Source organism: Oncorhynchus mykiss, chromosome 10 (assembly GCF_013265735.2).
Source record: "Oncorhynchus mykiss isolate Arlee chromosome 10, USDA_OmykA_1.1, whole genome shotgun sequence".
In the NCBI taxonomy this organism is placed as follows: domain Eukaryota; kingdom Metazoa; phylum Chordata; class Actinopteri; order Salmoniformes; family Salmonidae; genus Oncorhynchus; species Oncorhynchus mykiss.
Genome location: NC_048574.1, coordinates 27,330,589 through 27,354,967, shown reverse-complemented (window position 1 = coordinate 27,354,967; position 24,379 = coordinate 27,330,589). Strand labels below are relative to the sequence as shown.

The window sequence follows — 24,379 nt, the reverse complement described above, 5'->3', positions numbered from 1 at the left end:
TATTTTGTTTCTGGATGAGAGTGAGTGACTGTTTTCTTGCTGGGCTCAGTTGTGTATAGATAAACCTGGATATCCGTTGGGCCTTCTGGCCTCCCTGCCTGTGATTGGGGACAGTGAGTTGGGGCAGGCGGACGACGAACCCCTCCTCTCCTTCTCCTGTGGCGCCTTCATTACCATGACCAAGTAAGACTACTGAGGACTGGAACCACGTCTTATATAACTCCTATGGGATTGCATCAAATAAGAAGCTACCGATTTAGATGTTTTTTTCTCTAAACTGGTTGTTCCATCTGTCAGTTACAGCTGGAAGGGCTGCAGGATAACTGTGAAGGAGCTGCAGTCCATCTCTCCACAAGGAGGCAGCCAAGAGGCCTACCTTGACCTGATACTCATTGAGCTGGAGTACTGCAAGTGAGAAGACGATGACACTCTTTGAACTCTTTAAACAACTTAAATGACTGCTGCGTTGAGTTCTTAAATGTTTCTCCAAATGATAGTCTTTAACATAAAGTACACCTGTCATTTCAGTGCTATTGATGCTGTTTATGGATATACAGCATAACCCAGTAACTGCTGTGTGACTGTGTTTGTAGCCAGCTGTTCCATCCATACCTGCTGCAGCTGATGGCAGTGAGCATGTCCAGTGACCTGATGAGAGTCCGTCTGGTGTTTGAACGGGTCCACGTGGGCTCTCTGCACAACTTGCTGCATCAGAGGGTAATCCCCACCACACATAGACACACTTTCAACATTTATCTGTGTTTTGTACTTTTGTAATTCATTCAATTTAATAAATGTATTTGTGCACCTCACCAGCGTGCTGAGTTTCCAGTGCTGCGTGCTGAGACCATGCTGTTGGTGGTGCTGCAGGTGTGTGAGGCTCTGCTCTACCTGCACAGTCGGGCCCTGGTGTTGCGAGCTCTTTCCTCCCACAGCATCCTCCTCACACACCCTGGCGTGGCCAAACTCTCCGGCCTCGGCTTCATGGTGCCCAGGTAGGAAGAAAAGGAAACTTGCACTACTAGGTCTTTCTTTTTCCTAAACAAATGTTGTTGTAGTCCATGCGCCTGCAATGAAATACTGAACATTATTCCATAAGGGTGGTAAGTAATGAGTATTGGTCTGTATGTCCTGTTCTTCTCCCAGTGACAATAGTCACCGCAGACCCTCGGCTCACCTGCCCCTGCCCCCAGGCCTGTACAACTGGGCCGCCCCTGAGGTGATCAGACGGAGACCCTGCACAGGGAAGGCTGACCTCTACAGCCTATGTGCCCTCATCCAGGAGCTCTATACAGGTAGCTACTCCATCTGTTGTCCACTGCAGCAGTGTGAATATTTGTGTGACCTTGGTGTGTGTGTGTTCTTCCGTAGACACAGTGCCGTGGGGCCCGGTGGACCCTCGTTGGATCAGGCAGACTGTAGAGTCGGGCCAGGCCCTGGCTACAGATTCCAGTGTGCCCCAGCCTTACTACGCCCTGGTCAGGGTGGGCCTGCAGCCCCGCCCCGAGGACCGTACACACAGCCTGCAGGACTTGCGCTATACACTGCGCCAAGACATGAAGGTATAGACTGCAGCCTAGGCACTCCGCCAACATAAGCAATGGTTGGTGTCGTAATAGTGGCAGCAGCCTCACATGGATTTGTTATTATGACCTCTGTGTGTGTGTGTGTGTGTGTGTGTGTGTGTGGTAGGAGCTGTCCCAAGTAGGGGCACGGAGGAGGAGTGGGCTGTACACAGACATAGGAGGAGGGCTCAGGCCTGCAGGCTGGAGTCCAGAGTCCGCCCCAGTTAAGGAGCCTGCAGGTGCTGGTGGTGAACAGAGCACATACAAAACACCCTGAACAATATAAACATTTTAAAAAAGGGTTTTATCCATGTCTTTTCCCCTCTTTCTCAGACCTCAGGCCTACTGCCTACACTGACCCACAGGAAGGTTCTTTAGGCAGTTCCATGGACACTACAGTGGACAGGGAGATCCAGGACCAGCTCAGCGAACTGGACAAACTGCTGGACAGAGAGAACGAGACAGAGAGGGGAGAAGGAGGAATGACAACAGACTCTGAACAGCCCATATTCCACCGTGACATCTCTTTTAGGGACATCCTGCCCCTGGATGACTGGCGCCTGTGCTCTGTTGTGCCATCGGAACCCTACAACACCCAAGAAGAAGAGTCTGACTCCAGCACTGTAACAGAGGAGGAGGAGGAAGAAGAGGAGCGGACAATTATGAAGGAGAGGGCTGTTCAGCCAGAGCGCCCAGTGTCTGGAAAGCTCTCGGAGCACATCAGCTCCATCGTCCTCAACCTCAAGGTCTCCCAGGTACTGTTGCAGCAGTCCGAGTGCAACCTGGCCACCGTGGAAACAGGCCGTTCTCGACAGGAGCGGGGGGCGGTTGACGAGGTGGACGGAGGGGCAGAGGGAAAAGATGCTCAGACCCCCCACATCTCCTCCTCAGCCTCCACCTCCCTCTCATCCACTCTCTCTGGGTCGGTGTGTAGTTACATGTCCCGCGCAGTGGGGCCTCCTTCACAATACCGTCTCCTACCACATGGTGTCCACCCCTCGGCCAAGAGACTGGAGGCCCAGCTACTGAAGGGAGGAGAGTCCATGCCGCTCAGCGCTGAGGAGCTGGCCGCATGGCAGAGGGAGTATCCTGCAGAGGAATACCCTAATCTGGAGTGCACTACTCTGGAGTGCCCTTCGGAGGAGTACCCTACTTTGGAGTGCACTACTTCGGAGGGAACCGGCAGCGAGGGCGAGGAGATGAGCCACTATAGCTCGGCTCCGGAGGACAGCTTTGTCAACCTATGCCCCAGAAGGCAGCAGCAGGTAGCACACCACCACAAATTGCAACCTCTGGTGTTACACACACACACACACACAACTGCAACTCTGAGTCTCACAAAAGTGCCATGATTGGATGAAGAATATATTCCCATAGTACAGTTTGTCACAAATATAGCTCTTCCCAGGTTCTGTTGTGACTGAGTGAGTGACTGCTGTCTGTCTGGTAGGTAGGTAGAGATGGAGGCTCCAGAGAGACAGTGAGACGAGGTCCGCAGGCAGAGACAAAGCAGCAGTCAGTGGACAGACAGGAACTCACTGACAGGTACAGAACACTGACAAAGGCAGCACTGTTCTCTGCTCTAAATCCATATGCATACGGTAGAAAGTAAGTGTGGGATATAAAACTCGCAGTGGCCTCATTTAGTCAAACTGTATGGTGGGGACAATTGTGCAAATCTAACCCAAAATGTACAATAATTGCAACACCAATACCCTACAATTAGCTACAACAGTATACCTTTGAGCAACATTTTCTGTTTAAAAAATGACTAGGATTTGGTGACACATCGCTTTACATTTTGTTTGCGTGTTTTTGACAACCTGCTCCCTCTGCCCCATCCCAGGCTCTGTCTGTCTTCTGAGGGGACAGAATCTCTTGAGGACAGTCCCAGACAGCCTGAGCTCCCAGCCAAGGCCAAATGGACCAGTGAGATTTCACTATATTATACACTGAACAAAAATATAAACGCAACATGTAATGTGTTGGTTTCATGAGCTGAAATAAGAACCCATAAATTGTCCATGCCTACAAAAAGCATATTTCTCTCCTTGTCGTCCTTGACCTGACTGCAGTTCGGCGTCGTAACCAACTAATTGGGAAAATGCTCACCTTCGATGGCCACTGGCACGCTGGAGAAGTGTACGCTTCACAAATGAATCCTGGTTTCAACTGTGGGGGCACAACTGTTTCAACTGTACTGAGTAGACGGCATGTATGGTGTCATGTGGGCGAGGGGTTTGCTGATGTCAAAATTGTGAACAGAGTGCTCCCATGGTGGGGTTATGGTATGGGCAGGCATAAGCTACGGACAACTAACACAATTGCATTTTATTGATGGCAATTTGAATGCACAGAGCTACTGTGGCGATACTGAGGCCCATTGTTGTGCCATTCATCCACCACCATCACCTCATGTTTCAGCATGATAGTGCACAGCCCCATGTCACAAGGGTCTGTACACAAGTCCTGGACACTGAAAATGTCCCAGTTCTTTCATGGCCTGCATACTCACCAGACATGTCACCACGAACCAGCATGTTGTAATGCTCTGAATACACGTGTACGATAAATGGTGGTCACCCCACTATATGATTTTCTGATCCACACCCCTAACTTTAAAAGTTATCTATGACCAACAGATTCATATCTATATTCCCAGCCAGGTGGAATCCATAGATTAGGTCCTAATTAATTTTTCAATTAACTGATTTCCTTATGAACTAACTCTGTAAAATCTTTGAAATTGTTTTTTATATTTTTGTTCAGTGTACATGCATTATACCCAAGTTACAGTTCACAGAACACCATCTTTACATTTATTACAGTTCTGACCCCAACTTCCTCCAAAATTCCTCATCCTCTCATAGGTGAGGTGTCAGAGTTGGTGGCCAGGATGACCCGGGGGCGTCTGGGGGTGGCTGTGGGCCCCCCTGCCAGCAGTGACAGTGAGGAGATGGAGGACAGACAGGGGTTTGGGCGAGTGGTGGAACCACCCAGACAGGACCCCCTGGGGCGCAGTGACAACGGCTACAGGTCCGCTCCAGACCCTGCCTCAAAGCCACAGAAAGCTGCAGCTGAGGCCCTCGAAAGCAGCTCTGAGCTGGAGCAGATCTTCAAAAGCTTTGCAGGTGATGCAGCTGATAAGCATGCTATACTGTCCTTATGCTCAGAAGCATAGTAGGATAGGAACATATCTATCTTCTGTCTCAGTATCTCATCTTTCTATACAGGTGTCCAGAGTGAGAGTGAAGAGGATGCAGATTTCCACACAGTGAACCGCTCCTTCAATATGACATGTGGAGTGTGGGAGGGCTCAGGACAAAGGGAGGTTAGATGAGAGAAGCAAAAACTCAACTCTGCACCCCATAGAGAACATAATCATCAGATGATATTAGTTAAAATGTTACACACTCAGTGTTAAACCCTTGACCTTGTGTGTCCAGGAGGAGGGGACCTCTGAGTCGGACTACACTCAGTCTCCTGTGGAGGCTTCCAGCATGTTCTACACCCCCAACCCAGAGCAGAGGAACAACCCATCCAGAGACAGCCAGGTCTAGTAGTTCTTAGTTAACGTAATAGTTACAATGCCTTCAGAAAGTATTCATACCCCTTGACTTATTCCACATTTTGTTGTGTTACAGCCGGAATTCAAAATGGATTAATAGATTTTTGTTCTACCATTAAATATTTAACCAGGTAGGCAAGTTGAGAACAAGTTCTCATTTACAATTGCCACCTGGCCAAGATAAAGCAAAGCAGTTTGACACATACAACAACACAGAGTTACACATGGAGTAAAAACAAACATACAGTCAATAATACAGTAGAAAAATAAGTCTATATACAATGTGAGCAAGTGAGGTGAGATAAGGGAGGTAAAGGCACAAAAAAAAGGCCAAGGTGGCGAAGTAAATACAATATAGCAAGTAAAACACTGGAATGGTAGATTTGCAGTGGAAGAATGTGCAAAGTAGAGAGAAGTAATGGGGTGCCAAGGAGCAAAATAAATAAATACAGTAGGGGGAGAGGTAGTTGTTTGGGCTAAATTATAGATGGGCTATGTACAGGTGCAGTAATCTGTTAGCTGCTCTGACAGCTGGTGCTTAAAGCTAGTGAGGGAGATGTGTTTCCAGTTTCAGAGATTTTGTAGTTCGTTCCAGTCATTGGCTGCAGAGAACTGGAAGGAGAGGCGGCCAAAGGAAGGATTGGTTTTGGGGGTGACCAGAGAGATATACCTGCTGGAGCGCGTGCTACAGGCTATGGTGACCAGCGAGCTGAGATAAGGGGGGACTTTACCTAGCAAAGACTTATAGATGACCTGGAGCCAGTGGGTTTGATGTAGCGAGGGCCAGCCAAGGAGAGTGTACAGGTCGCAGTGGTGGGTAGTATATGGGGCTTTGGTGACAAAACGGATGGCACTGTGATAGACCGATCGTCGAGGATCGGTAGGATGGTAAATTTTACGAGGGTATGTTTGGCAGCATGAGTGAAGGATGCTTTGTTGCGAAATGGGAAGCCAATTCTAGATTTAACTTTGGATTGGAGATGTTTGATGTGAGTCTGGAAGGAGAGTTTACAGTCTAACCAGACACCTAGGTATTTGTAGTTGTCCACATATTCTAAGCCAGAACCGTCCAGAGTAGTGATGTTGGACGGGCGGGCAGGCAGCGATCGGTTGAAGAGCATGCATTTAGTTTGACTTGTATTTAAGAGTGAAAACCTGTTTTTAGAAATGTTTGCAAATGTATTGAAAATTAAATCCAGAAATATCTAATTTACATAAGTATTCACTCCCCTGAGTCAACACTTTGTAGAAGCACCTTTGGCATTACAGCTTTGAGTTATCTTGGCTATGTCTATCAGTTTTACACATCTGGATTTGGAGATGTTCTCCCATTGTTCCTTGCAGATTTTCTCAACCTCTTGCTGTTCAGTTAATCTTCAGGTTTTTCCACAGATTTTCAATGGGATTCAAGTCTGGGCTTTGGCTGGGCCACTCAAGGACTTTCACATTCTTGTTCTGAAGCCATTCCAACGTTGCTTTGGCTATATGCTTAGGGTCGTTGACCTGTTGGAATGTAAATCTTAGTCCCAGTCTTTCATTTACACTGAAGCAGGTTGTCATAAAAGATTTGCTTGTATTTGTCTCCATTCATTGTTCCCGCTATCCTTACCAGTCTCCCTATCGCTGCCGCTGAAAAATATTCCCAAAGCATGATGCTGCCACCACCATGGTTCACAGTATGGATGGTGTTAGATAGGTGATGAGCAGTGCCTGGTTCAGGCCAAAGAGTACAATTTTTGTCTCATCAGACCAAAAAATATTTCACGTGCCTTTTTGCAAACTCCAGGTATGGTGTCATGTGCCTTTTAATCAGGATTGGCTTCCACCTGGCCCCTCTCCCATAAAACCCAGATTGGTGAAGTGCTATAGAGAGACTGTTGTTCTCCCATCTCAGCCAAGGAGTAGTTCTGCCAGAATGGTCATTGGGTTCTTTGCCACCTCCCTGACCCAAGGTCCTACTTGCCCGGTTGGAGGGCCAGCTCTAGGCAGAGTCTGGGTAGTTCCATATTTTTTCCAATGATGGAGACCACTGTACTCTTTTAAACTTTCAACACTGTAAACATTGTTTTATACACTACATGGCCAAGTGTGTGTGTGTGGACACCCCTTCACATTAGTGGATTTGACTATTTCAGCCACACCTTTTGCTGACGGGTGTATATAATCAAGCACACAGCCATGCAATCTCCATAGACAAAAATTGGCAGTAGAATGGCCAGTACTTAAGAGCTCAGTGACTTTCAATCAAATGTATTTATAAAGCCCTTCTTACATCAGCTGATGTCACAAAGTGCTGTACAGAAACCCAGCCTAAATCCCCAAACAGCAAGCAATGTAGGTGTAGAAGCACTTTCAATGTGGCACTGTCATAGGATGTCACCTTTCCAACTAGTCAGTTTGTCAAATGTCTGCCTTGCTGTTATTGTGAAGTGGAAACGTCTAGCAACAATAGCTCAGCCGCGAAGTGGTAGTTCACACAAGCTCACAGACTGGGACTGCAGCGCGCTGAACCGTGTAAAAATTGTCTGTCCTCGGTCGCAACACTCACTACAGAGTTCGAAACTGCTTTTGGAAGCAACATCAGCACAATAACTGAAATCCATGAAATGGATTTCCATGGCTGAGCAGCCGCACACAAGCCTAAGTAATCACCATGCGCAATGCCAAGCGGGGACCAAGTCCATATTAATGCCCATGATTTTGGAATGAGATTGTTTGAAAAGCAGGTGTCCACATACTTTTGGTGTGTATATGTCTCATCACAAGTATATCTCGGGGCTCTGCAGACAGTGCCTTGGACTTCATGTTATAGTTTCTGCTCTATATGTGAAATCAAAATATTTCTCTGTCCGCTTTTGTATATAATCTATACTGAACAAAAATATAAACGCAACAATTTCAATGATTTTACTGAGTTACAGTTCATATAAGGAAACCATTCAATTGAAATAAATTAGGCCCTAATCTATGGATTTCACATGAGTGTGCAGGGGTGCAGCCATGGGTGTGACTTGGAGGGCATAGGCACACCCACTGGGGAGCCAGGCCCAGCCAATCAGAGTTTTTCCCCACAAAATGGCTTTATTACAGACAGAAATACCCCTCGGACGATCCCGCATATGAAGCCGGATGTGGAAGTCCTGGGCTGCTGTGGTCTGCAGTTGTGAGGCCAGTTGGACGTACTAAAACAACTTTTGAGGCAGCTTATGGTAGAGAAATTAACATTCAATTATCTGCCAACAGCTCTGGTGGACATTCCTGCAGTCAGCATGCCAATTGCATGCTCCCTCAACCTGAGACATCTGTGGCATTGTGTTGTGAAAAAAAACTGCACATTTTAGTGGCCTTTTATTGTCCCCAGCACAAGGTGCACCAGTGTAATGATAGTGCTGTTAAATCAGCTTCTTGATATGCCACACTTGTCAAGTGGATGGATTATCTTGGCTACGGGGAAATGCTCATTAACAGGGATATGAACAAATTTGTGCACAATTTGTGAGAAATAAGCTCTTCTTTTTTTTTGTACTTTTTTTTTTTTTATTTCAGCTCATGAAACATGGGCCAATACTTTACATGTTGCATTCATATTTTTGTTCAGTGTAGATCATGTATTCTATTGTACTTGGTACTGATTCATAGATTTTCTGTTTTCAAATCAAATCAAATTTTATTTGTCACATACACATGGTTAGCAGATGTTAATGCGAGTGTAGCGAAATGCTTGTGCTTCTAGTTCCGACAATGCAGTAATAACCAACAAGTAATCTAACTAACAATTCCAAAACTACTGTCTTGTACACAGTGTAAGGGGATAAAGAATATGTACATAAGGATATATGAATGAGTGATGGTACAGAGCAGCATAGGCAAGATACAGTAGATGGTATCGAGTACAGTATGTACAAATGAGATGAGTATGTAAACAAAGTGGCATAGTTTAAAGTGGCTAGTGATACATGTATTACATAAGGATACAGTCGATGATATAGAGTACAGTATATACGTATGCATATGAGATGAATAATGTAGGGTAAGTAACATTATATAAGGTAGCATTGTTTAAAGTGGCTAGTGATATATTTACATCATTTCCCATCAATTCCCATTATTAAAGTGGCTGGAGTTGTGTCAGTGTGTTGGCAGCAGCCACTCAATGTTAGTGGTGGCTGTTTAACAGTCTGATGGCCTTGAGATAGAAGATGTTTTTCAGTCTCTCGGTCCCAGCTTTGATGCACCTGTACTGACCTCGCCTTCTGGATGATAGCGGGGTGAACAGGCAGTGGCTCGGGTGGTTGATGTCCTTGATGATCTTTATGGCCTTCCTGTGACATCGGGTGGTGTAGGTGTCCTGGAGGGCAGGTAGTTTGCCCCCGGTGATGCGTTGTGCAGACCTCACCACCCTCTGGAGAGCCTTGCGGTTGAGGGCGGAGCAGTTGCCGTACCAGGCGGTGATACAGCCCGCCAGGATGCTCTCGATTGTGCATCTGTAGAAGTTTGTGAGTGCTTTTGGTGACAAGCCGAATTTCTTCAGCCTCCTGAGGTTGAAGAGGCGCTGCTGCGCCTTCTTCACAATGCTGTCTGTGTGAGTGGACCAATTCAGTTTGTCTGTGATGTGTATGCCGAGGAACTTAAAACTTGCTACCCTCTCCACTACTGTTCCATCGATGTGGATAGGGGGGTGTTCCCTCTGCTGTTTCCTGAAGTCCACAATCATCTCCTTAGTTTTGTTGACGTTGAGTGTGAGGTTATTTTCCTGACACCACACTCCGAGGGCCCTCACCTCCTCCCTGTAGGCCGTCTCGTCGTTGTTGGTAATCAAGCCTACCACTGTTGTGTCGTCCGCAAACTTGATGATTGAGTTGGAGGCGTGCGTGGCCACGCAGTCGTGGGTGAACAGGGAGTACAGGAGAGGGCTCAGAACGCACCCTTGTGGGGCCCCAGTGTTGAGGATCAGCGGGGTGGAGATGTTGTTGCCTACCCTCACCACCTGGGGGCGGCCCGTCAGGAAGTCCAGTACCCAGTTGCACAGGGCGGGGTCGAGACCCAGGGTCTCGAGCTTGATGACGAGCTTGGAGGGTACTATGGTGTTGAATGCCGAGCTGTAGTCAATGAACAGCATTCTCACATAGGTATTCCTCTTGTCCAGATGGGTTAGGGCGGTGTGCAGTGTGGTTGAGATTGCATTGTCTGTGGACCTATTTGGGCGGTAAGCAAATTGGAGTGGGTCTAGGGTGTCAGGTAGGGTGGAGGTGATATGGTCCTTGACTAGTCTCTCAAAGCACTTCATGATGACGGAAGTGAGTGCTACGGGGCGGTAGTCGTTTAGCTCAGTTACCTTAGCTTTCTTGGGAACAGGAACAATGGTGGCCCTCTTGAAGCATGTGGGAACAGCAGACTGGTATAGGGATTGATTGAATATGTCCGTAAACACACCGGCCAGCTGGTCTGCGCATGCTCTGAGGGCGCGGCTGGGGATGCCGTCTGGGCCTGCAGCCTTGCGAGGGTTAACACGTTTAAATGTCTTACTCACCTCGGCTGCAGTGAAGGAGAGACCGCATGTTTTCGTTGCAGGCCGTGTCAGTGGCACTGTATTGTCCTCAAAGCGGGCAAAAAAGTTATTTAGTCTGCCTGGGAGCAGGACATCCTGGTCCGTGACTGGGCTGGATTTCTTCCTGTAGTCCGTGATTGACTGTAGACCCTGCCACATGCCTCTTGTGTCTGAGCCGTTGAATTGAGATTCTACTTTGTCTCTGTACTGACGCTTAGCTTGTTTGATAGCCTTGCGGAGGGAATAGCTGCACTGTTTGTATTCGGTCATGTTACCAGACACCTTCCCCTGATTAAAAGCAGTGGTTCGCGCTTTCAGTTTCACGCGAATGCTGCCATCAATCCACGGTTTCTGGTTAGGGAATGTTTTAATCGTTGCTATGGGAACGACATCTTCAACGCACGTTCTAATGAACTCACACACCGAATCAGCGTATTCGTCAATGTTGTTGTCTGACGCAATACGAAACATGTCCCAGTCCACGTGGTGGAAGCAGTCTTGGAGTGTGGAGTCAGCTTGGTCGGACCAGCGTTGGACAGACCTCAGCGTGGGAGCCTCTTGTTTTAGTTTCTGTCTGTAGGCAGGGATCAACAAAATGGAGTCGTGGTCAGCTTTTCCGAAAGGGGGGCGGGGCAGGGCCTTATATGCGTCGCGGAAGTTAGAGTAACAATGATCCAAGGTCTTTCCACCCCTGGTTGCGCAATCGATATGCTGATAAAATTTAGAGAGTCTTGTTTTCAGATTAGCCTTGTTAAAATCCCCAGCTACAATGAATGCAGCCTCCGGATGAATGGTTTCCAGTTTGCAAAGAGTTAAATAAAGTTCGTTCAGAGCCATCGATGTGTCTGCTTGGGGGGGATATATACGGCTGTGATTATAATCGAAGAGAATTCTCTTGGTAGATAATGCGGTCTACATTTGATTGTGAGGAATTCTAAATCAGGTGAACAGAAGGATTTGAGTTCCTGTATGTTTCTTTCATCACACCATGTCACGTTAGTCATAAGGCATACGCCCCCGCCCCTCTTCTTACCAGAAAGTTGTTTGTTTCTGTCTGCGCGATGTGTGGAGAAACCCGTTGGCTGCACCGCTTCGGATAGAGTCTCTCCAGTGAGCCACGTTTCCGTGAAGCAAAGAACGTTCTTGCTTGATCGTGTGACATCGTGTGAAACGTTTGTTTTCACTTTTCATTCATGCACTTTCTTGCACTTATTTTTTGGACACTGATATATTTAAATAAACATCTTTATTTTGCATTCAAGCCTCAGTTTTGGATTTATTTGTTTTTCCGACAGTGTGCGGGTCTCCACCTCTTCCAATAGTTTCTGCTCTGGCATGCACTGTCAACTGTGGGACCTTATATCAACAGGTGTGTTTCTTTCTAAATCATGTCCAAACAATTTAATTGGCCACAGGTGGAATCCAAGTTGTAGCTACGTCGAGGATGATCAATGTAAATTGGATGCACCTGAGCTCAATTTGGAGTGTCCTAGCAAAGGGGTGTGAATGCTTACGTAAATTAAATTTCTGTATTTAATTTTCAATAAATTTGCCCAAAAAATCTAAACATGTTTTCACATTGTCATTATGGGGTATTTATTGTGTGTGTGTGTGATGGGTGAGAATCTATTTTGAATTCAGGCTATAACACTGTAATAAGTCAAGGGGTATGAATACTTTATGACGGCACTGTATATGGTATAACATAACGTCGGAGTAGTTAGTTATTTAGCTAATTAGTTAGTCATGCATGTAGTTAACTGTAGTTGTTGGTTTCCTCTTGTTAGAGCCCTGTCAGCTCAGAGGATGACCTGGATGTGACAGTGGAGGTGTGTAGGGCTGCTGACAGTAGGACTGTACCAGAGGAGCAGAAGCTGGAGACCAAACATGGGAGTAAGATAGCTGTGTGTGTGTTTTGACACTCAACTAGAGTTTGAGCAGTATTTCAGTTTTGAAGCCATCATATTCACTGCTGGGTCATTCAGGCAGTAGTAGATGAGGACAGATAATAAACTGATGTAGTGTTCATTTCCCTAGAGTGTCAGCCTGTACAGGAGTCAGATGAGATTGACATAAACCCCACTGTCAGTCAGCACGCACCCTTTCCAATGGCCAGGTAGGAGCAGCACCAACACACTGACGCTCCATGGTAGAATCAACTGTACAATATGATTATGTAATGTATGTGTGTATTGTCAATAGACAGATTAATGCTTAAGTGCAGATTAATGCTTAAGGTTTGTAAATCCCTGTTAGAACCTGATGGGAATGTTGTTTAGGAGCTCTGGAAAGGGTGAGACTGTAGTCCTGTGTAGCTCAGTTGGTAGAACATGGCGCTTGTAGGTTTGATTCACATGGGGGACCAGTATGAAAAATGTATGCTCTCACTACTGTTGCTCTGGAGAAGAACGTCTGCTAATTGACAAATGTAAAGAGTAGATTGAGGTGTGATATAGTCAAGAACCAACAGTTCTTCCTTTGGGAGTATGTCCACATATCATGCCCAGTGTGCCACACAGAGTATTTCTGCAAGATCATGTATGTATGTATGTATGTATGTATGTATAGTGGTCTACCTGACCTGGCTGATGTCTCCAGCATCACGTACTCACCCGCCCAGCACCATGAGTGGTTGGACCAGGAGAGACTGCAACCCAGCCCCCTGAACAGACGGCCTCCGCCCTGCTACAGCACCCCATGCAGCCCAGGTACCAACCAACGCCACCCAGCTACCAGAGTGTTACATTTAAGCTCCATTATACGCATACATTTGCCATCAGCATTCTTTGCTACAAAGTGCGTCCTACCTGCTACACACAGAGGGGAAGAGCGTCTTTATTCTATTTTCCCCTACTATACCATATTCATTGATTATGCCTAAGTACAATAGCTTTGGTCCAGTTTTTCGCAAGTACTCATTAAATTGTTGCTAGTGATTGTACTAAATGTTCCTCTAATTACACAAGTTGCTATTGTTTACATAGTCAATGTAGCTAGCTAGAGTTTCGCTAGCGAGTAGCTTTTAATTCATAAATCGTAGTACAATATCCAGTGGTGTATAGTCGAGGCCCTATGCAACCAAAATCAACTTTATTTCAAACTTACATTACCAGTCAGTTCACACACCTTGCATTGGTTCCTTGAGTGTGCGTGTTCAACACCAGGAGCACTACTTTTACAAGTTGAATTGCAGCTAGATGTCACTGGTATACGTGTTTTGGTGTGGTGCAGCGACTGCACCCAACTACAGAGCCATGGGGGTCACTGGGGAGCCCATCCCCCCTCTGCCCAGCCTGCTAGACACCTCCACCTGGGGCAGCACCCGCTCCCTGCCCCCCCACACCGAGAGCTTCGCCATTGCCAGCCTGGGAGCCAGCACGGTCAGAATAGTCAGCACTCTCCCAGTCAGAACAATGTTTCAATTAATTCTTCAGACCTGTCGAAATATATAGTACGCGGGTGCCAACCAACCCTGGTCCTGGAGATGTACAGGGTGTGAAGTTTTACCCATTATAAACGTAACTGAAATGTTGATATCTTGGCTGCTCTATCTGCAGACAGACCTCTCCAGACAGACCTCACCCCTGATGAGAGACTCCTCCGTCGAGGAGACTGGGACGCACGTGGGCGTGTCAGAGTTCACCACAGCCAGCTCCGGAGAGAGACGGACCACAGGGACCAGCCAGGAGGGCGTGGGCTCTACCTACACCGTACCCACCACCAGCCAAGAAAGGGAGGAGGTGGAGGAGAGAGAGAGTTTAGAGGAGAAGAACATGGAGTATCTCGAAGGGGAGAGAGGGATGTCGCTGGCTGCTGACAGGAAAGAGTTGGAAGGGTCCGATCAGGGTAGCTGTGCTGGTGTGGATGTCGACCTGATGGACGAAGATCCTCTGGATGCTAGCTCCTCTGTTTTAGAGGGAGGTGAGGTGTTGTCTCCAAACATAGTTCTGGAGGAGCGGGTGCAGGCTTTTATAGAAGCTCTATCCATGTTAACCCAACCCCCCCAACAAAAATTTGTGATGACATTAAATCAATGTGGGGAAACGTATTGGATTTTTTAAAAGTAATTACGTAAGAATTGTATTTTATTTGTTATTATGTAAATCCAATGTCATGGTGACATTTTTTGATTTCACGTTTAATTCCGTTAGTTGACAACTCAACCAAATGTAAATCAGAACTGACGTCTGCGCCCAGTGGGAACTCTCCTGATTCAATTAAGCAAGGTGTTGCTGATCAGTTGAATGTTATTGTCAGTAACTGAATTTCAACTAACTGACGTGATATTACTATTAGATCAGTATGTCAACCCCAGACCAGTGTACTATGTATGTTTGGTGGTAGACTGTGTTCAGTTATAAACCTGTCTCTGCAGAAGATGAACTTGTGTCAGATGAGGAAGAGTTGCCTGGCGAAGAGGAGACAGACCATGAGGATGAAGATGTGATTAATGATCAAGTGCTAACTGACGAAGAGGGTTCTGTGGCCAGTACACAGCAGGCAGAGACATCAGGAGCTCACCATGGCAGCACACACAGTGAAGGTACTACACTGCATTACATCAGCATTATAAGAAAATAAAAAACAGTATCTCTAAACAGTAGCAAATACATATTTCTAATAAGAAATTGACCCAAAAGCAATTTACCTCTGTTCAGATTCCCTTTCAGGCTGTGGTCCAGACACAGAGGGAGCTGCATCATCTGTACAGCAGAGCCAGGCCAAAGGCCTGTCTGGGGGCCCAGACTCACTGGAGGAGACTGACAGGTAGGCCTCACTAAACATAGTGTATTCAGAACCTTTGACACTTTCCACATTTTGTTACGTTACAGCCTTAATCTAAAATGGATTAAATGAAAAAATTCTCAATCTATACAGAATACCCAGAATGAAACAGGTTTTAAGAAATGTTTCCAAATGTATTAAAAATAAACATACCTCCAAAGTTGTGCTCAGGTGAATCCTGTTTCCATTGATCATCCTTGATGTTTCTTCAACTTGATTGGAATCCACCTGTGGTAAATTCACTTGATTGGACATGATTTGCAAAGGCACACACCTGTCTATACAAGATTCCACAGTGCATGTAAGAGCAAAAACCAAGCCAAAATGTATGCAGCATTGAAGGTCCAAGAACACAGTGGCCTCCATCATTCTTAAATGGAAGAAGTTTGGAACCACCAATACTTTTTCTAGAGCTGGCTGCCCAGCCAAACTGAGCAATCAGGGGAGAAGGTCCTTGGTCAAGGAGATGACCAAGAACCCAATGGTCACTCTGACAGAGCTCCAGAGTTCCTCTGTGGAGATGTGAGAACCTTCCAGTAGGACAACCATCTCTGCAGCTCTCCACCAATCAGGCCTTTGTGGCAGAGTGGCCAGACAGAAGCCACTCCTCAGTAAAAGGCACGACAACAGCCTGCTTGGAGTTTGCCAAAAGGCACCTAAAAGACTCTGACCATGACAAACAAGATTCTCTGGTCTGGTGAAACCAAGATTGAACTATTTGGCAGAATGCCAAGCGTCACGTCTGGAGGAAATATGGCACCATCCCTGCAGTGAAGGATGGTGGTGGCAGCATCATGCTGTGGGGATGATTTTCAGCAGCAGGGACTTGGAGACTAGTCAGGATTGAGGGAAATAGGAACAGAGCGAGTACAGAGAGAGCCTTGATGAAAACCTGCTCCAGAGGGCTCAGGACCTCAGACTGGGGCGAAGTTCACCTTCCAACAGGATAACAACCCTAAGCACACAGCCAAGTCAACGCAGGAGTGGCTTCGGGACAAATCTCTGAATGTTCTTGTGTGGCCCAGCCAGAGCCTGGACTTGAACCCGATCGATCGAACATCTCTGGAGAGACCTGAAAATAGCTGTGCAGTGACACTCCCCATCCAACCTGACAGAGCTTGAGAGGATCTGCAGAGAATGGGAGAAACTCCCCAAATACAGTTGTACCAAGCTTGAAGCATCATACCCAAGAAGACTCGAGGCCGTAATCGCTGCCAAAGGTGCTTCAAAAAGTACTGAGTAAAGGGACTGAATACTTGTAAATTTGATAATTTTGCAAATATATATATATAAAAAAAGTTTATAAAAACCTGCTTTTGCTTTGTCATTATGGGGTATTGTGTGTAGATTGAGGAAACAAAACAATTTAATACATTTTAGAATAAGGCTGTTATTACATAACAAAATTTGATCAAAGTCAAGGTCTGAATACTTTCTGAATGCACTGAAGCTCTGGCTAGGGGTCACGACTGTGCCTGCTTTTGTTCTAGCCAACACTTTACAGTTTATTCACTCCCAACCTCCAGGACCAGGGTTGGAGACTACTGTATTGGACACTATTTCTGCCGTATTTATTAATTGGCTATATTACCAGACTAGTGATATAATACTAAAAGAGTAGTACCCCTAAAGTGGTAAAGTTCACATAAGTGACGTATACTCAGGCTCGCTCTCTCTCCCTCCAGAGCTCACTCTACTCTGGATGAGGTGCTGCAGGGCATGTTGGTGGAAAGGGCCGCTGGTCAAAGGGTTCTGAAAAGTCCAGGTCTGGTTGCACACCCCAAACAGCAGTGAGTGCCCAGCCATTAGCATATAACCTTACAAACTAATCCAATATCCACAGTTGAAGTCAGTCCAACATAGTTTACTAATTGGTAGTGATGCACCGATATGACATTTTTGGCCGATATCGATATTTTCCTTGCCAAAAAAAAAAAGATACCAATATTACAATTTTTAGCGGCCTTTTAAGCAATCTAAACTCAGCAAAAAAAAGAAACGTCAACTGCGTTTATTTTCAGAAGACTAAATATTTGTATGAACATAAGATTCAACAACTGAGACATAACTGAACAAGTTCCACAGACATGTGACTAACAGAAATTGAATAATGTGTCTCTGACAAAGGGGGAGGGGGGTGGTCAAAATCAAAAGTAACAGTCAGTATCTGGTGTGGCCACCAGCTGCATTAAGTATTGCAGTGCATCTCCTCCTCATGGACTGCACCAGATTTGCCAGTTCTTGCCGTGAGATGTTACCCCACTCTTTCAACAAGGCACCTGTAAGTCCCGGACTTTTCGAGGGGGGAATGGCACTAGCCCTCACCCTCTAATCCAACAGGTCCCAGACGTGCTCAATGGGATTGAGATCTGGGCTCTTCGCTGGCCATGGCAGAACACTGACATTCCTGTCTTGCAGGAAATCACGCACAGAACGAGTAGTATGGCAGGTGGCATTGTCATGCTGGAGGGTCATGTCAGCATGAGCCTGCAGGAAGGGTACCACATGAGGGAGGAGGATGTCTTCCCTGTAACGCACAGCGTTGATTGCCTGCAATGACAACAAGCTCAGTCCGATGATGGTGTGACACACCGCCCCAAATCGATCCCGCTCCAGAGTACAGGCCTCGGCGTAACGCTCATTCCTTCGACGATAAACGCGAATCCGACCATCACCCCTGGTGAGACACAACCGCGACTCGTCATTGAAGAGCACTTTTTGCCAGTCCTGTCTGGTCCAGCGACTGTGGGTTTGTGCCCATAGGCAACGTTGTTGCCGGTATGTCTGGTGAGGACCTGCCTTACAACAGGCCTACAAGCCCTCAGTCCAGCCTCTCTCAGCCAATTGCGGACAATCTAAGCACTGATGGAGGGATTGTGCGTTCCTGGTGTAACTCAGGCAGCTGTTGCCATCCTGTACCTGTCCCGCAGGTGTGATGTTCGGAAGTACCAATCCTGTGCAGGTGTTACACGTGGTCGGCCACTGCGAGGACGATCAGCTGTCCGTCTTGTCTCCCTGTAGCAGTGTCTTAGGCGTCTCACAGTACGGACATTGCAATTTATTGCCCTGGCCACATCTGCAGACTTCATGCCTAAGGCACGTTCACGCAGATGAGCAGGGACCCTAGGCATCTTTCTTTTGGTGTTTTTCAGAGTCAGTAGAAAGGTGTCTTTAGTGTCCTAAGTTTTCATAACTGTGACCTTAATTGCCTACCGTCTGTAAGCTGTTAGTGTCTTAACCTCTCTAGGGTCCCACCTCGTCAAGAAGCCAGTGAAACTGCAGGGCGCCAAATTCAAAACAACAGAAATCCCATATTTAAAATTCCTCAAACATACAAGTATTTTACACCATTTTAAACATACAGTTGTTGTAAATCTGGCCACAGTGTCCAATTTCAAAAAGGCTTTACGACGAAAGCACACCACACGATTGTTTCCAGCCAAAGAGAGGAGTCACAAAAAGCAGAAATAGAGAGAAAATTAATCACTAACCTTTGATCTTCGTCAGATGACACTCATAGGACTTCATGTTACACAATACATGTATGTTTTGTTCGGTAAAGTTAATATTTATATCCAAAAATCTGAGTTTACATTGGCGCGTTATGTTCAGTAGTTCCAAAACATCCGGTGATTTTGCAGAGAGCCACAACAATTTACAGAAATACTCATAATAAACATTGCTAAAAGATACTACTGTTATGCATGGAATTTTAGATCCACTTCTCAATGCAACCGCTGTGTCAGATTTGAAAAAAACTTTACGGAAAAAGAAAACCATGCAATAATCTGAGTACAGCGCTCAGACAACAAATCAAGCCAAATCCACCATGTTGGAGTCAACAGAAGTCAGAAATAGCATTATAAATATTCACTTACCTTTGATGATCTTCATCAGAATGCATTCCCAGGAATCCCAGTTCCACAATAAATGTTTGTTTTGTTCAATAATGTTCATTTATGTCCAAATACCTCCTTTTTGTTTGTGCGTTTAGCCCAGTAATCCAAATTCATGACGCGCGATCACTAGGAGCAGACAAAGTCAAAAAGTTCTGTTACAGTCCGTAGAAACATGTCAAACGATGTATAGAATCAATATTTAGGATGTTTTTAACATAAATCTTCAATAATTTTCCAACTGGAGAATTCCTTTGTCTTCAGAAATGCAATGATACTCAAGCTTACTCGCGTTGCCAGCTCGTGGCTCTCTGGCAGACCTCTAACTCATTCCCCTCTCATTCGCCCCCACTTCACAGTAGAAGCCTCAAACAAGTTTCTAAAGACTGTTGACATCTAGTGGAAGCCTTGGGAAGTGCAATATGACCCAGTAGACACTGTGTATTTGATAGGCCAAGAGTTGAAAAACAACAAACCTCAGATTTCCCACTTCCTGGTTGGATTTTCTCAGGTTTTTGCCTGCCATATGAGTTCTGTTATACTCAGACATCATTCAAACAGTTTTAGAAACTTCATTGTTTTCTATCCAAATCTACTAATTATTATGCATAATTCTAGCTTTTATGGCTGAGTAGCAGGCAGTTTAATTTGGGCACGCTTTTCATCCAAAATTCCCAATACTGCCCCCTACCCTAGAGAAGTTAACGACCGTTCCACAGGTGCATGTTCATTCATTGTTTATGGGTCATTGAACAAGCATGGTAAACAGTGTTTAACCTCTCTGGCGCAGGCATTCCGCTAGTGACCCACCTCGACAACATCCGGTGAAATTGCAGAGCGCCAAATTCAAAATACAGAATAAAGATACAAGTGTTATACATCAAAATAAAGCTTAACTTCTTATTAATCCAGCCGCTGTGTCAGATTTCAAAAAGGCTTTACGGCGAAAGCATAGCATGCGATTATCTGAGGACAGCACCCCGCTTACACTAGCATACATTTTCAAGCCAAGTAGAGTCGTCACGAAAGTCAGAAATAGCGATTAAATTCATCACTTACCTTTGAGCTTCATCTGGTTGCAGTTACAATAATCCCTGTTACACAATTTTTGTTCGATAAAGTTCCTCTTTATGTCCCAAAAACTCAGTTTTGTTGGCGCGTTTTGTTCAGTATGTTTATATAATTAATTCTCAGGTTGTCTATTGTCTAAATAATCAATAATATTTAAACCGGACAATAGCGTATTCAATAGAAAGGAAAAAGAACGAAGGGTGCGCAATTGGTCAAGCGCGCAAAGGAGCTCTGCTTCATTCTGCATGCCACTTACAAAATGGTCTCATTCTGCTTCATTTTTCAGAAAACAAGCCTGAAACAATGTCTAAAGACTGTTGACATCTAGGTGGAAGCCATAGGAACTGCAATCTGGGTCCTAGGCATTCAATTGAAAACTACACACATCAAAAATATCCCACTTCCTGGATGGATTTTCACCTGCCATATCAGTTCTGTTACACTCCCAGACATTATTTTAACAGTGTTTTCTATCCAAATCTACCAATTATATGCATATCCTAGCTTCTGGGCCTGAGTAACAGGCAGTTTATTTTGGGCACGCTTCTCATCCAGATGTCGAAATACTGCCCCCAAGCCATAACAAGTTAAACACTTTACAATGATCTGTGAAGTTATTTGGATTTTTACGAATAATCTTTGAAAGACGGGGTCCTGAAAAGGGGACGTTTCTCTTTTCGCTGAGTTTAGAAGCGCAAGCATTTCGCGACACTCGCATTAACATCTGCTAACCATGTGTATGTGGCAAATTTTTTATTTGATTTGCCTAATCCTTATTGTGGCTATCTTTACAACACATAACCCGGTCCGGTCGAGCCTCACTAGCCAGATGAAGCTAGCTGGCTGCCAATAACATTAGCTTTCGGCAACAGGGTTAAGTAGCTGGCTAGCTATTTATTTTCATCAACTGAATTTCAATAGGCGAACAAGTGGCTTCCTAGCTAATACTTAAGGATTCCTAAATCATTGCTAAGAATACATTTAAATGACTGCAGTTTCTACTGGTCATTGTTTTCAGGCTGGTTATATTGGTGCTAGCTAGGTACCAAGCTAAAGCTAGCTACCCCAGAAGTTGCGGCCGAACAAATAATGCTTTATTACCAACGCGGTATTATAAACATTGTTCGTGGCTGGTGTTTGCTTGTTTGCACAGCTTTGACAGTGCTACTGATAGTAGTGGTGGCGCTTGGCTTGCACGTGCGAATTCAGAACACACAACATTCTATATTAGAACTGTTATTTGATGTATCTTTGACACACAAAGACCCAAACGGCATTCCATAGTATGTCGTGACGTTATTACTGTGGAACCAACATCAACCACAACAAACAATGAATCCATTATCTTGAAGTTTAAAAAAAAAAAAAAGTTTTATTTAACTAGGCAAGTCAGTTAAGAACACATTTTTAGTTTCAATTACGGCCTAGGAACAGTGGGTTATCTGCCTTGTTCATGGGCAGAACGACAGATTTTTACCTTGTCAGCTCGGGGAATCGATCTTGCAACCTTCCAGTTACTAGTCCAACTCTCTAACCATTAGGATACCTGCCGCCCCAAGTTATTGGATTTCACCTTTGAGCTGTCTCGCTGAAATGTTCTTACTCGTTCAAATGACTGCTCGATCCACACAGCAGACATTATGGGCTAGGTTAGGAATGCTGTGTTGCACGTGTAGCGCAAAATTTTACGTGGCGTCATTACGGTATGGGTACATACCATACATTTTAATCCATAGAGACGTGAAGGAGAAGCTCGTCGGATGTTGATCTCTTCTCGGCTGGGTCCTCATTTGGGACCCAAGGTCCTACATTATAGGTATGCACGTCAGCTTTAACATCGGCGTTAAACTAGACATCGGGCCGATGTTGGCATTTTTGGCTAATATCACCCGATTCTGATATGTTAACCGACATTGCGCATCCCTACTAATTAGTTAAGTCGCAACTTGGGCCCATACTTTTACAATAGTGACTAATGGAACCTTCTGAAAAAGTGATCATTACCAATATACCTGCTTCATTCGTACTATGGCCTTGTGAACCTATGGCCTAGAAGCTCTGAGATGGTACCTGATGTGTCCACCCACAACTGACCCGTTGTTACTGTAAAGTGTGAATTGGTATCTTGAAGTGTTGTGGTATGTTTATGCCTTCACCTGTGGCCAGACTGGGTGTGTGTGAGCCCCAGGTGGAGGGCGAGTTGAGTGAGGATGCAGGTTGTCCAGGAGGGGACCGTGCCGAAGTGGCAGAACGAAAGGGGGTCGACACCAATGACTGGACAGAACCAGCACCTGTCGCAGGTGAGCAAAAGCACCCTCCCTTTCTCCCCAATTACTGACTTACTAAAGAGGTGTCAAATTCTAATCAACTTTGTTTTGACAGAAAAGCTAGAAATGGCTAGTCATGAGACCTGGAGTCAGCCTCACAGGTGTGTTTTTTTTTTTCTTCATTTTATTTATACACACACACACACAGTTGAAGTCAGAAGTTTACATACACCTTAGCCAAATACATTTAAACTCAGTTTTTCACAATTCCTGACATTTAAATCCTAGTAAAAATTCCCTGTCTTAGGTCAGTTAGGATCACCACTTTATTTTAAGAATATGAAATATCAGAATAATAGAGAATGATTTATTGCAGCTTTTATTTCTTTCATCACATTCCCGGTGGGTCAGAAGTTTACATACGCTCATTTAGTACTTGGTAGCATTGCCTTTAAATTGTTTCACTTGGGTCAAACGTTTCGGGTAGCCTTCCACAAGCTTCCCACAATAAGTTGGGTGAATTTTGGCCCGTTCCCTCCTGACAGAGCTGGTGTAACTGAGTTAGGATTGTAAGGCCTCCTTGATCGCACACGCTTTTTCAGTTCTGCCCTCAAATTTTCTATAGGATTGAGGTCAGGGCTTTGTGATGGCCACTCCAATACCTTGACTTTGTTGTGGCAAAATGGCTTAAGGACAACTTTGGAAATATGCTTGGGGTCATTGTCCATTTGGAAGACCCATTTGCAACCAAGCTTTAACTTCCTGACTGATGTCTTGAGATGTTGCTTAAATATATCCAGAAAATGTTCCTCATGATGCCATCTATTTTGTGAAGTACACAAGTCCCTCCTGCAGCAAAGCACCCCCACAACATGATGCTGCCACCCCTATGCTTCACGGTTGGGAGGATGTTCTTTGGCTTGCAAGCCTCCCCCTTTTTCCTCCAAACAGTTATTTTTGTTTCATCAGACCAGAGGACATTTCTCCAAAAAGTATGATCTTTGACCCCATGTGCAGTTAAACTGTAGTCTGGCTTTTTTTTTTTTTTATGGTGGTTTTGGAGCAGTGGCTTCTTCCTTGTTCGGCATCTTTCAGGTTATAGGACTAATTTTACTGTAGATGTATGTTTGTAGAAGCCAGTCATATTATACCAGAGTTGATCTTAATGAGCTTGCATGCTTAAAGACTGTAGTGTTAACTTGGTTCTTTATGCCTGCAGGGTTATTGTCCTGGAGCAGACTCCCATCAAAAGCCAAAGTGACCCCAACCAAGTGAGATTGAGGAAGAACATGTAGGACACATGTAACTTAACATCAGTCTTATTTCTCTACACTACCATTCACTCACCCTTTAAGCATGACAATGTTTTCTTTGGTGCTGGACTTTAGATAACTTATGCATTCTCGTTCTAAAAACATTTCCTTTGGATAGTTGAGGTCATACATGTCTTTAATGTCATTTGTATTCAGTGCTCTACATGAAGCTTTAGTTAAATGAAATTGTTACCATTACTGTTAATACATAGATCAGATTTGACCAATATTAAAGAAACAGACCGTAAGTAAATTTAAAGGTTCCTGTTCATTTTGTAATTGTTTTACATAGTTCGGGAAAGCAACTTCACTGTACTTAAGATGCTAATGTGTTTGTGCTCTTAAATAAATTCTTAATTGAGCAAA

At 45.0% G+C, this 24,379-nt stretch overlaps 1 protein-coding gene across 13 annotated transcripts in view; it reads left to right on the top strand.

Moving 5' to 3' along the window:
• Positions 1–24,379, top strand: part of LOC110533580 (inactive serine/threonine-protein kinase TEX14) — a 35,968-nt gene extending 11,589 nt beyond the window's left edge. For 3 of the 13 annotated variants that reach the window (XM_036989986.1, XM_036989985.1, XM_036989994.1), the window contains 24 exons: positions 50–183; positions 298–411; positions 594–717; positions 817–995; positions 1,147–1,295; positions 1,372–1,562; positions 1,693–1,804; positions 1,899–2,830; positions 3,016–3,110; positions 3,412–3,494; positions 4,436–4,696; positions 4,799–4,896; positions 5,012–5,119; positions 12,469–12,574; positions 12,704–12,797; positions 13,250–13,389; positions 13,913–14,061; positions 14,239–14,602; positions 15,057–15,224; positions 15,340–15,448; positions 17,152–17,256; positions 22,600–22,733; positions 22,816–22,861; positions 23,920–24,379. In XM_036989986.1, the coding sequence (XP_036845881.1) occupies positions 50–183; positions 298–411; positions 594–717; positions 817–995; positions 1,147–1,295; positions 1,372–1,562; positions 1,693–1,804; positions 1,899–2,830; positions 3,016–3,110; positions 3,412–3,494; positions 4,436–4,696; positions 4,799–4,896; positions 5,012–5,119; positions 12,469–12,574; positions 12,704–12,797; positions 13,250–13,389; positions 13,913–14,061; positions 14,239–14,602; positions 15,057–15,224; positions 15,340–15,448; positions 17,152–17,256; positions 22,600–22,733; positions 22,816–22,861; positions 23,920–23,995 (4,071 nt within the window). In that variant the 3' untranslated portion in view covers positions 23,996–24,379. Of the gene's footprint in view, positions 1–49; positions 184–297; positions 412–593; positions 718–816; positions 996–1,146; positions 1,296–1,371; positions 1,563–1,692; positions 1,805–1,898; positions 2,831–3,015; positions 3,111–3,411; positions 3,495–4,435; positions 4,697–4,798; positions 4,897–5,011; positions 5,120–12,468; positions 12,575–12,703; positions 12,798–13,249; positions 13,390–13,912; positions 14,062–14,238; positions 14,603–15,056; positions 15,225–15,339; positions 15,449–17,151; positions 17,257–22,599; positions 22,734–22,812; positions 22,862–23,919 lie in introns of those variants that run through there. The other 10 variants (XM_036989988.1, XM_036989987.1, XM_036989993.1 and 7 more) reach the window with 10 other exon arrangements.